Genomic DNA, 12,623 nt, shown 5'->3' with positions numbered 1-12,623 from the left:
CATATGGGGGAGGTAGGAAACAAATCTTGGTCTAACACTGTTATAGAGACAAGAAAGATTTTAAGAATCTATATAACTAGCAGGTACCATATAAAATGGTCTTTTACGTGTTTCTACTTCATTTGCTTTAAACATCTTGAGATAATCCAAGTTTTTTAAAGCACAGATCTGAGAACTTAAGTCATTAGGAAATAATACATCGGACCCCACAGAAAATTTCAGAGGATAAACGTGTACGTGCACATTCTGAATACGCAGATCCATCAGCCGCGTACACGGGCGCTTCCCCGCGTGCCCCAAGTGCAGAGCCTGTCGGATTTCCTTAGCAGCGACTGTGACGGCCAGCTCCACGCCTGAAGCCCGCTGACCCACTCCCAGGATCCACGGAACTGCCGCCCTCGCGCAAAACCTCACAAAATCACACGTACTGAGTAAGAATAACCAAAACCGAAGCCCTCCTACCGTGAGTATTTCTGCTTGATTCACGTCATGTCTTGGGTGTACCAAATCAATGTCATAAATGTCTCTTACTTCCATTCCCCGGAATCTACCTGCATCAATGAGCTACTGGACATCGTTAGAAAGGCAAGGGCAGATCCAAACAAGGACATGACACTAAAGTGAAAGGAATGACTGGAGAGGTAAAAAAAATCTAAATGACTTTTTCTTGTTCCCAGGATGACACACACAGTCTCAATAATTAGCAGTTTTCCTACAAGCGATCCTATTTAGTAGCAAAACAAAGAACATCTCAATAGTGAAACACAAGTTTTGATTAGGAATAATCTGACATAGTAAATTTCCTTTATAACTAGTAACTTAAATGGCCATATTTAGTACATGAAACATTATTCAATGCAGATTTCAGCAACATGAAATCCTATCTATTCCAAGATTATATGGTGAATAGTAATATTTCTCTGCCAGACTAGATAAAGAGAGGGAGATTTAATTCTAAGTACAAACCCTAAAAAAAAAAAACCCTTTCTAGTATTCAATTCAAAAGGATGTAGCACTAGTAAAAACGGTGAAGATACTTCACCCTCCTAAACAGTTATTTTTTTCTATAAACATCCTAAGTAATCTATACCAGTGCCTGGCATTTCAAGAGTATATAATTCACTTACAATGCATCAAGATAAAGGTTACACTTGAATGCCTAGAATATTTACTAAAATTAATCTTATTAAAATAAAAAAAATCTCTCTGGCGCACTCACTGCTGATACTCAACAGATGACACAGATGGATGCCAGCACAGAATCATGTTAGATTTATAATAAATAATTCACATATAACACAGATTAAATTATTAAAGGACTCAACTGACATCTTTATACCTTTCTGCAGATATAACAAATTCCTAATCCACCACGTATGGATAGCAGTTAAGTCTATTTCTTGACATGACTCAGTCTGTCTGAAAGAGACTGGCTGTTTAGAGGCATAATTCTTAAAGCAAGATAACCAAATCAAATAACAGAATTTTAACAAATATTGGCTTTTTGGATTTCTTAAGAAACAATTCACAAGCCTTGTTCTGCTACTTGGGAATAATTAAAGTTCTTCTTTACTCAGGCACTTTTAATGCAGTAACCTCAGGCTTCATTTTAAAGTATTGGTTAAAACGAACAATAGCATACCTAGTGAGAGAAGAGAATAATGAAAGAATTAGTGGAAGCTGAAAAACTTAATCCTCCCTTTATTTCCACTCACTCTTCTAAATGAGTTTTTAAAAGATTTCCAAGGGATGTATTTTTAGTTTATTGCACCACCTACTGGACGCTTTTCTAATTCTGAGAGCATTTAACACTTAGAATTCCTCGCAGATCAATTAGCAAATGTATGCAACCTTTCTAATATTTGGCTGAAAATAATAGCTATTAACATCCCCTATCGGGTTCCAAATGTTAATTTTTGTTAAAGAAGAGACAAAGTAACGCAGTGTGTAGTAAAATTCACCTTACCCAAGGAAATCAAAGTCAATAGTGGAGTATTTGGCTTGAATCAAAGCCCACAATCCCCAAAAGAAATGAGAAGCCTAAAAAAGAAGAAAAAACAAAAAAAACCAATCAAGAGGCATGAAAATGCATTTCTTTGTAAAACAAATTATCAAACGGCTAAATTTTCCTTTTTACAACAATTCCACAATGTTTCTTGACACTTTTTTATATAAAATACCTAAGACGCAAATGAAACTGAAGTTGCATGCAAGTAATCAGCTATTTTGCTGTACCTTCGTTCCAGCCCAATAAATAACATTTTTTTTAAAAAAAAACTCCAATTCTTGAGACCCAGCACCACAGGTAGGGCATGTCTGCCCGGGGATTTGCTCCCCACCATCCCATACGGTCCCTCGGAACCACCAGGAGTGATCCCTGAATGCAAGCCCTGAACACCCTAAGCCTGATCGGACCCCACCTGGGCAGAGTTGGGCAGGACTGATGCAGGTTTCCCTGCAAGGAATCCAAAGTTCGTTATGAATGCAAACAGAAATGAACAAGGCAACCTCGGCCCAGGGAAATGCTCCGAGTCCCTGAGACCAGCAGGGCCATTCTCACCTTTTTCAGTCCAAAATTAGAAGAAAGAAGATCCCACCTCAAACACATTAATTAGAGTCATGATCACAGTTCTAGGAGTGACAAACATCTGCAAACCATCTTTCCTGACCTACTCTGCACAACCGAGACTGCTGCAGTGAAAAGTGGACTTGGACTTTTAAAAGAAATGTGTGTGTGTGTGTGTGTGTGTGTGTGTGTGTGTGTGTCTGTGTCTTTTATTTTGGGGGTAGGGGTTGGGGGGGGGGGGGTGCCTTGGGCCAGATGTGGCAGTGCTCAGGGATCAGCCTGGTAGTACCCAGGGGAACATGCACTGCCAGAAGTTGAAAACGTACTCCACCGTACTCCACGGCGGTGCTCCACGTACTTGAAAACAAACAAACAGAACGAAACAAATAAACCAAGTAACCAACCCTACAAGCCAAGTAGAGGCCAAAGGGCCAGCACAGCCCCGAGAGCCCAGAGAGAGCCCAAGGACCATGCCACCCCCACCTCCTCCCTCCTTCCCTCCTCCCCCACACTGGGTGAGCCAGAGGGAGCCGGGCGCCCTTCTGAGGCACCAGTGCTGCTTCCAGTGAGCCCAGGACACTGCCAGCTATGACCCTGAAACCCAAGCCCTTGACCTAGCAGCTAAAGCAGACAGCACCCGAGGCCGAATCCTCCCTTGCCTCAGAGCCCGGCAGCTCAGGCGACCCCGTGGATGGCTCGGGGCCACTGGGGGAGTGGAGGCACACTTCCACCCGTGCCCGGGTCTCGGGCTCCATACTGGCCTGGGGGCCAGGGCGGGCGCAAGGTGCTCAGGAGCTACTACGACTCCCCACCCCGCCAAGCTCCGGACAGTGCCAGTGAGAGACCAGCCCCGGGGAAGCTGGTGCCCCGTAACACCTCACACGGAACACAGGGCGGGAGAGACCAGGCAGCACAAGACAAAGCCGCAACAGCAGTCACACGCCCCAGGCTGGTTTCTGCGAAGCAAACCAGAGACGAGCGGGCCCCGAAGGTCCAACCCGAGAGGCACACCCCAAGTGCGGCCCTGAGTCCCCTCCGGCCACCGCCTCACCATCCGGAGACTGCCCAAATGATGTGATGATCTCCAGGAAGAAACGGTTCCTGGGTCTTACACCCGGGCTCCTGGAATCCAGCCAGCACCAGAGCAAAGGGAATAAGCTCTGTCACGGGGTCTGGCCTGCCGGCGACGTGTCCGACAGCAGGCTGGGACTCAAGCAAGGGAAAGGCGTGTCTCCCGATGACCCAGGACCAGGCCGGTGGGAAAGGCCCCCACTCACCAGCTTCTGAGATGGGGCTCCTCCCCTGGCGGGAAGAGCTGGGGACACTTGCTCCCAAGGCCCCAGCCCTGGTACGGCTTCTGAGCCGCCGACCCCGTTCTCCAAAATAAACTGGGGAGTCGTGAGGCCGGAGGAGGCAGGGCCGGGCGCCTCGGGGTTAGCTGGCGACTGCTGCAGGGTCAACATTGGGGGTGGAGAAGAGCTAGCGGGACCTGCGCTCGGCATCTGTCTCAGAACCCACGACGCGCTGTTACCGTCTGAACTCGGAACCCAGGGGGGGCTGCCCGGGCCACCTCAGAGCAACGGAAGAAATGCAGACGCAGAAAGGAAGCCCAGGGACCGGAGCAAGAGCAGAGCGGAGGGCGCTGGCCTCGCACAGGCCTGACCCAGGTTCAATCCCCGGCATCGCATGTGGTCCCCGAGCACTGCCAGGAGGGATTCCTGAGCACAGAGCCAGGAGCAACCCTGAGCATCGCTGGGTGTGGTTCAAAAAAGCAAAAAGAAAAAAAAAGGAAAAAAAAACAACCTCCTGTAAACCAGACTTCAATGATTTGCAAAAGGCTAAAACAATACCTTTCTTTACACTCGTGTTTTATATGAATGTTTTAATGGCATTTGTGACATGCTTGTTATTTTAAATATTAAGCTATTTAAACTGTAAATTACTTTGAATCTATCTTAATTCCTAGTGTGGCAAATATGTATAGTTAACCTATGTGAACAGAAACTAGTGGGGGTTTTCCCAAAACCCCTTTTTTCAGGAGCCAGGGACGTCGCCAGTTCAGGGGCAGAACGCAGGCCTGGCTTATCTGAGCTCTGGGTCGAGCCTCAGAACTCGAACCGACTCCCCCCACACACACACACAAATATGTTTTAAGCTGGGGGTGGGGAGAAGAGCCATAGAAACTAACTGCTGAAGGATCCCTGACATAATTTGAGCACTACAAAAACACCGTGATGAGGGAAAGGGAGAGAGAATGACTACATTCGCTTGTGGCAGCACTGTCCTCCCGATGTTCATCGGTGTGCTCCAGCGGGCCCAGTAACGTCTCCACTGTGAGACTTTGTTGTTACTGTGTTTGGCACATCGAAGACGTCACGGGGAGTTTGCCAGGCTTTGCCGTGTGGGCAAGATACTCTCAGTAGCTACTTGTGGCATTTTAAAAAAAATGTGTGTGTGTGTGTATATATATACATATACATATACATATACATATACATATACATATATATATATACACACATACATATATGGGGGAGAATATCCATGGCCAGGGAGAGCAGGGGTTAGGAGAACTGGTCAATGGTTGGAATTAACCACAACTGAGTGGGGGGCTGAGGATAAGATAGACAAGAGACTGCTGTGACAATAACAGCTGGGGATGATCACTCTGGACAAGATCTGAGGGTTGAAAGTAGGTAGAGGAATATTCTGGATAACCTTTTCGTATCAATATTGCAAACCACAATGCCCAAAAGCAGAGAGGGAGGGGAGAGGGAGGGAGGGAGGCAGGCAGAGAGAGAGAGGAGAAAGAGGAGAAAGAGAGGAGGAGAGAGAGGGAGGGGGGGGGGGAGAGAGAGAGAGAGAGAGAGAGAGAGAGAAGAAAAGTGTCTGCCACAGAGGGAGGCAGGGGCTGGGGGGTGATGAGAGGGAACCTGGGGCCCCTGGTGCTGGCAAACGTACACTGGTGGAGGGATGGGGGTTGGAATACTGGATGACTGAATCCAATCACAAACAGTTTTGTAAAAATAAATGGAAAAAAAAAATTTTTTAATTCCCCGTGAAGAGGCCAGGGCAGAGCTCGAGGCTGCGGGAGCCGGCTAGCGCCCAGTACCACCGTGTCGCCGCCGCCGGCTGAGCCCAGGCAGCACAGGGAGGCACTGGTGACCCCCAGCGCCTCAGGGCCTGAGGGGTTCCACACCCCGAGCCCCAGCACCAACCCTTCCGGGCAGAGACAGCCTGGGAGTGGCCCAGGGCCCGCCTGAGAGCTGAGCACCCCTGCCCAGCAAGCAGCACATTCACTGTGACACTATCACAACCCCATTAAGCTGGTTCTGTCTGGGCACAGAGACATCAGAAGCTATGCAAAGCAGTCCTTCCCACTCTTTCCCGCAGTGTTGGCAACTCTATTTCTCAGGTTACTAACTAAATGACTCTACCGTAGGTGTACTCATAAAAATTTTGCAGAAATTTCGTTTTGGTGGGCAACACCTTTGTAAGGTGAAAATGAAAAAACCGTACATAACGCTAGACTCTTAAGAGGATCAAATGGAAATGTAGCAAATAGCCCATTTGTCTTCTGACATTACTGCAAAGAGGGTAAAGTAAAGTAAAGGCCCTCCCGTTGTTCGTCGATTTGCTCGAGCGGGCCCAGTAACGTCTCCATTGGAGACTTTGTTGTTACTGTGTTTGGCACATCGAATACGTCACGGGGAGCTTGCCAGGCTCTGCCGTGTATGTAAGTATAAATAAAATAGCATTCCGTGATTCTCCTATGGCTCGCCTATATGATACTGCTCTGATTTGGATAAGACCATTCAAAGGGCATTTTTCATTTCCAGGCTAACCAACCCAGCTGCAAAGAAAAACTCAAAGCTTTATTGATGAATAAATAACTAAAATAAATCCTCAAACTGTTGTCTGGAAATTCCCCATGAAATTAGAGTACTTCGCTTTAAGAGAATCCAAAGGAACAACCTAAGAACCCTGGGACTCGGGTCCCAGAGGTGCGGGAAGGCAACTCTGACAAAGAGGTAACAGTCAAAGGCATCATTTCTGAGAGGAGCCCACAGCTGGAGAAAGCATGCACCCAGATCCAGGAGGCTCAAAGGGAACCAGCCAAAAGAGACCCAAATAATGATACTCCAAGACGCATCCTAATCGGAATGACGAAAACCAGAGAGAGAGGAGACACTGCGGGCAGGCAGATCAAAGAAGGAAATTACAGGCAAAGGAGCGTCCTGAAGATTTGCCACAGACTTCTCAGACAAAATCCCCTGGGCCCAAAGACAGCGGTGGGATATAATGAAAACACCGAAGGAAATGAATATCTCACCAAGAATACTTTACCCAGTCAGACTCTCATTCAGACTTAAAGGAACAATATGCAGCTTCACAGAGAAAAAACCTCAGAAACTTCAGGCTCAAAACTATCTTTACAAGAGCTGAAGCAATAGTACAGGGGGTAGGGCGTTTGCCTTGCACGTGGCCAACCCGGGTTCGATTCCCAGCATCCCATAGGGTCCCCTGAGCACTGCCAGGAGTAACTCCTGAGTGCAGAGCCAAGAGTAACCCCTGTGTATCACCGGGTGTGACCCAAAAAAGCAAAAAAGAAAAAAAAACTATCTTTACAAGATTAAAGGGGATTCTTTAAGACAAGCTATGTCCCACAAACACGCCAAATTCCTGCAGAAAGTTGGCACAAAACTCCATGACAATAATCTCGTCGATGTCACCAGGCTAAATGCACCAATTAAGACACAGAGCAGCAGGGTGGATTAGAAAACTGAACTCAACTTGTGCTGCCTGCAACAAACACATCTGAGCAGTCAGTGCAAACATGGACCCAAACATGAGCATGGAGCATCCCTGGCCATGGAATTGGTTTTAAAAATAAGGCTGGAAAACAATACTTCAAGCAAACAACCGCCTTAAAAAAAGGCAGTGGTGGCCATACTAGTTTCTGACAACACAGATTTCAGCTGAAAAGGTTATGAGACAGCGGAAGTTATTTCTGAATGACCGAGGGGCATGCACATCAGGAAGAACTCACAGCCATAAATGTATAGGCACCTGAAGAGAGATCAGCAAATTACTTAAAACAACTAACAGACCTGGAAGAAGCCTTGGAGAGCAACACAACAGTAGCTGGAGATTCCAACACCACCCTCTCACCTCTCGACAGATCCACGAGACGAAAGTTCAGGAAGGAAATACTTGCTTTTAAAGGAAGAAATGGAAGACAGGGGCTTAGCAGATATACAAAGCGAGGCTTTTCATCCCCCAAAAGCTGAATACACGTTCTTCTCCAATCAGAATGTACACGGGCCATTCTCCAAGAGTCAACATGCTGGGATGCCAAACACACCTCCACAAAGTCAAACACACAGAAATCCCATCAACTCCCCTCTCAGACCATGATGCAGTCAAACTAGAGGCTAATCACAAACAGAAGTACAGAAACAACTCAAACACCTGGAAATTAAGTGATTCATTACTGAATAATCAGTAGGTCAGAGAGGAAATCGAAGAGGATACGGTAACAAGTGAGAATTAGGACGCTCCCTACCAGAACTCGTGCGAAACAGCAAAGGTGGGATGAAGTGGAAAGTTCATAGCTACGGAAGCGTTCGACAGGAAGAAAGGGGCCACAGAAGTAACTTGACTGCACATGTGTGCAACTTAAGAAACTGAAAAGTGATCCACGAAAGGAGCCCAGCGAAGGCAGGAGAAGAAAATAATAGAGCAGAAACTGATGAACTGGAATTGGTTTTGAAAATAAAAAATATCACTAAAACCAAGAGCTGGTCCTCTGGAAAACATAAACAAGGTCAATAAACCACTAGCAAGACTCACAAAGAAACTGAGAGAGAACCCTAATAAACTGGATCAGAAATGAAAGCGGGGACATCACAGCAGACACCCCAGGAATTCAAAGGATTATCAGAGATGAAGAATCTTTATGCCATGAAACAAGAGAATCTAGAAGGAATGGATAAATTTCTAGAATCCTGTAACCTCCCAGGGCTGAACAAGGTAACTCAGAATACCTGCACAAATAATCACTACAGCGGAAATTGAAACGGTAACCAAGCGTCTCCCCAAAACAAAAGCCCAGACTCGGGTGGATACAGCCACCTTATACCCATCCAGAGGTTTCCAAGGGAACTCCAAGTCACCTCTCTGAAGTAGCTACTGGGAGTGTTGTCTGCGCTTTTAAAACCTATGCCAACATTACATCGAAACTTACCCAATTGGCAACCATCTGATTTCTTTAAATGGGCACATGGAAAAATACACAGGGTCTCAGTGTATTCCTCGTGTTACTACAGAAAATGGCTAAATCCTACGTTTTCAGTTGATTCTGAAGCTCTATAATGAATCGACCTGTGGGGAAAGAAACCCGGTCCCCGACTGACAGACCACACTGCAGTAACAGGACACAGCGGAGAGCAGGCCACGGATTCCACAACAGTTCCACTCGAAAGAGAGGTCAGAACAGCAGGGCAAGTTGCACTTCAGCACACCCTCGAGAGGGACGTTCTGAAGGGCCCCAGCGCAAGCCTCCTCTGAGAGCTGTGACAACAGTCCATCTGTAATAATAAGGTCCATCTGTAATGATCACGTTACAAATATCTCCCATGACGGCCTTACAGAATGACAACTGCACGAAAAATGCAGCTGGAATGACTCTGACCTAGCATCCAACGCCGCCGTCTAACGCCTTTGCAGGAAGAAAACTCCTTTCGCAGCACAGATGTCCTTCTCCCCGAGAGGCCTCTCGGGAGCGGAGCAGACACCCGCCTCCAAGGGTGAGGCCACAAGGACGAGGCCAAGAGCTCCCACGTACGTCGAACGTGGTCCCCAGAGCACCGCCTGTCATCGCCAGGACTCACGTCTGTGACCCCTGGCACCAAGCGACTCCAGGGGCACCACAGCCAGGACACCAGTGACCCCAGGCCAGCACCAAGGGAGGATCCAGGCCAGGAAGTGTGACCCAAGCGTGACAACAACTGCAGCCTCCTGAGCACCCTGGCCAGGAACTGACGGGGGACCCCAGCAAGCCCCGAGCCAGGAGCCTCCTTCCCACCCTCACATCACATCATCACAACAGCAGCTCAAATGAAGGAGCAACAAAGAGAGGTGGGGGGAGACACATTTTTAAAATGGCTTTAGGATAAAGATAACCTGAAAACTCATTTGAAAGGACCGAAATACCAACTCTGAAAAGAACTACCCGAAGAAGGGCAACAAGACGAGACTGTCGGTCAAATCATGGAAACAATTCTACTTGGTATGATTACCGTTCTTACGAACTACTGCAATCATGTTAACATTAAGAGACGTAAATTAAATACTGTGGAAATCTTCATTTCCCATAAATCTGTCCTTGTCAGTGATTTTTCATAATATAAAGTGAGAGGCAATAATAAAATTAAAAAAAAAAGGAAAGGAAGAAAAAGAAAAAGAAATCAGCTTCACACCTTGACTCCAAGTAGAAACCCTTCGTTAGCCCAGGAATCCCTCAATGCCTCCCAGGCGGTGGCCAGGGCCCTGGTTGTTCTTTGGGTCAGGGGATACGGCAGCAAATGAAAGAAAAGCTTTGCCTACCTCGGCATTCAGTTGAGGAAATTGCATAAAATGACACTCTTCATTGTTTTGAACTAAATTTCACGGCACTCAAAATAAGAGACTACTTTATAGAGCAATAAAAATTTTCAAAGTCAGGACAGGAGCAACAGCACAGTGGGGAGGGCATTTGCCTTGCATGTGGCGAACCCGGGTTCGATTCCCAGCATCCCACATGAGCACCGCCAGGAGTAATTCCTGGGTGCAGAGCCAGAAGTGACCTCTGTGCATTGCCGGGTGTGACCCAAAAAGCAAAAAAAAAAAAAAAAAAAAAAAAAAAAAAAAAAAAAAAATTTTTTTTTAAAGTCTTGACACAGTTGACGCCCAGCTTACCAACGCGAACCGGTTGACGTGGATGAAGAGCACCTCCACCTCCCTGTCGCTGACCTCCGACCCGAAGCCCTTGTACCCGTTGTAGGCCTCGAGGTAGGCGCGCAGCCACTGCAGCTGCAGCTCCCGGCCCGGGTAGAGGCCGTAGTCCACCTCACTGACACCTGCGGAGGGAAAGGGACGACGAAGATGAGAAACACGTTTCCTCTGAATGCTCCAATGAGCCTCAAATTAATTTCATGCAAAGAGGGTTTCCACCTCTGCCTAGACTGCAATTCAAAGCACTGTGATAACCCCGATCAATCAATTCTCTTCTCTTGGCCTCAAATTTTTCCTCAAAGTCGAGTCTGAACTGTCTGCATCAAAAGTCCCAAATCCTCAGACGTTCTTACACAGATTAACATTATAAAAAAGAAAAAAAAAATTTTGGGGGTTTTTTGGGTCACACCCAGCAATGCTCAGGGGTTACCGCTGACAGTGCTCAGGGGGCCATCTTGGATGCCGGAGACTGAACCTGGGTCTGCGGCATGCAAAGCAAAACGATCTGTCCACCGTACTAGTGCTCCAGCCCTCAGGACACTTCTTATGACTCGGCTAACTACTAATGAAAGTATATTCCAACCTGAAACTTCACATATCCCACCTGACATCGTTTCATCATGTTAACCCCAGCTACACCTTCCAACACTGCTATTTTCTTTCTTTTCCATTCACCGCTTTAAAATAATCACCCTATGAATTTGATTTAGTGATGCTGTTTGAACAATACCAAAGAAGACAAAGTTCATGTCACTTTGCCTAGTACTCAAGGTTCTTCCTAAGTTGCCCATACCCACTATACTGGTCTGGCAACCCTCTAGTCTCAGGCATGAACGTTGTATCCTGCAAACGAGGAATATCTGCCTTGAAACTGTCATTCCCCTAACCCAATTAAAGTATATTAAACCGCATGAATGTAAGAATGCATACAAATTCAATATAAAATTTCAACCTGGTATTATAAACTATCCAAGGAATTTCCTAACCTTCTATTTTAAGGCATTTCATGTTGCTAAACAGTCATAAAAGCATTTTAATTCTTACATTAAAAAAATAAATGAATAAATAAATAAAAAAGAAAGTACAGGCGCTTGCCTTGCATGCAGCAAGGTCGGATCCATCCTGGCACTGCATGTGGTCCCTGAGCTCAACCAGGGCTCACTCCTGAGCACAGAGCCAGAAACCGCCTCGAGCATCGCACGGCGTGACCAAAAATCAAAACCAAAAACCATGCAAACCTTTATACCTGACAAGTAAAACAAAACAAGACTCATGTTCAGGAGTAGAGCGGGCCACCTTTTCACTTACTCATGAGTCAGGGAGGAAGGAGATTCTCAAGTTAAACCCAACATTAATCCAGAAGCAAAATGTAGCATGGAAATAAGTAAAGACTTTTATGATTTTTTAAAATACAGTTTTGTTTGCAAAGCCAGCTTTCAAATCCTACCACCGAGCCCTCAAGTCAGCTTCAAATCTTAGTTCTGAATTTTACTACGACCCTGGGGCGCTCCCTTCTCCCTCTGGAAAGTGGGTGATGACGGCTGCAGGCCGAAACACACTGATGAAGTAGCTTGTACTCTATCAGGTCCTAAAAACCAAAGTTCTTATTGGAAAGGAAGATCATGTCCAATGATTAAAAAATATCAAAACCACAGAAATATTATCCTTGCTCCCATAAAATCTGGAAAGGAAGATTTTTTAAAAATTTTTACTAGAATCTCAAAGTTCTATATGCTACTCAATTAGTTAACTGTACTTTTACCTGCAAATTCATTGAAATGATTTCCAATATCATATGCCAGGTAGTTGTATCCAGAATACTCATAATCAATAAACTGTACATCACCTGTGTGAGACACAAAACCAATACATAAGAAATCATACATAAGATCAGAAAATCCCTATGCTATTTGTAATTAAAGAGCTTCCAATATTTTGTCTCACTGTACGTGCTTGGTTACATGCACTTCTGAGACAATACAGGGTAAGGCTGTGAATTTTATGGCAATGAGCTTTACAAAATTCAAATTACAAGGTCAACAGCTATTTGGTGAACACTTAT

At 45.9% G+C, this 12,623-nt stretch overlaps 1 protein-coding gene across 1 annotated transcript in view; it reads right to left on the bottom strand.

Annotated features, from left to right (window-relative positions):
* Positions 1–1,257: 1,257 nt before the first annotated feature.
* The window catches only part of ETNK1 (ethanolamine kinase 1), a 43,679-nt gene continuing 32,313 nt past the window's right edge, over positions 1,258–12,623 (bottom strand). The window contains exons 5-8 of the mRNA XM_056134676.1: positions 12,324–12,407; positions 10,526–10,686; positions 1,967–2,040; positions 1,258–1,642 (exon numbers count right to left, since the gene is read on the bottom strand). Of these exons, the coding sequence (XP_055990651.1) occupies positions 1,570–1,642; positions 1,967–2,040; positions 10,526–10,686; positions 12,324–12,407 (392 nt within the window). The 3' untranslated portion in view covers positions 1,258–1,569. The remainder of the gene's footprint in view (positions 1,643–1,966; positions 2,041–10,525; positions 10,687–12,323; positions 12,408–12,623) is intronic.

This window comes from Sorex fumeus, unplaced genomic scaffold, assembly GCF_029834395.1.
Source record: "Sorex fumeus unplaced genomic scaffold, SorFum_2.1 ptg000100l, whole genome shotgun sequence".
Classification (NCBI taxonomy): domain Eukaryota; kingdom Metazoa; phylum Chordata; class Mammalia; order Eulipotyphla; family Soricidae; genus Sorex; species Sorex fumeus.
Note: the sequence above shows the minus strand (reverse complement) of the source record. Positions and strands in the feature narration are given on the sequence as shown.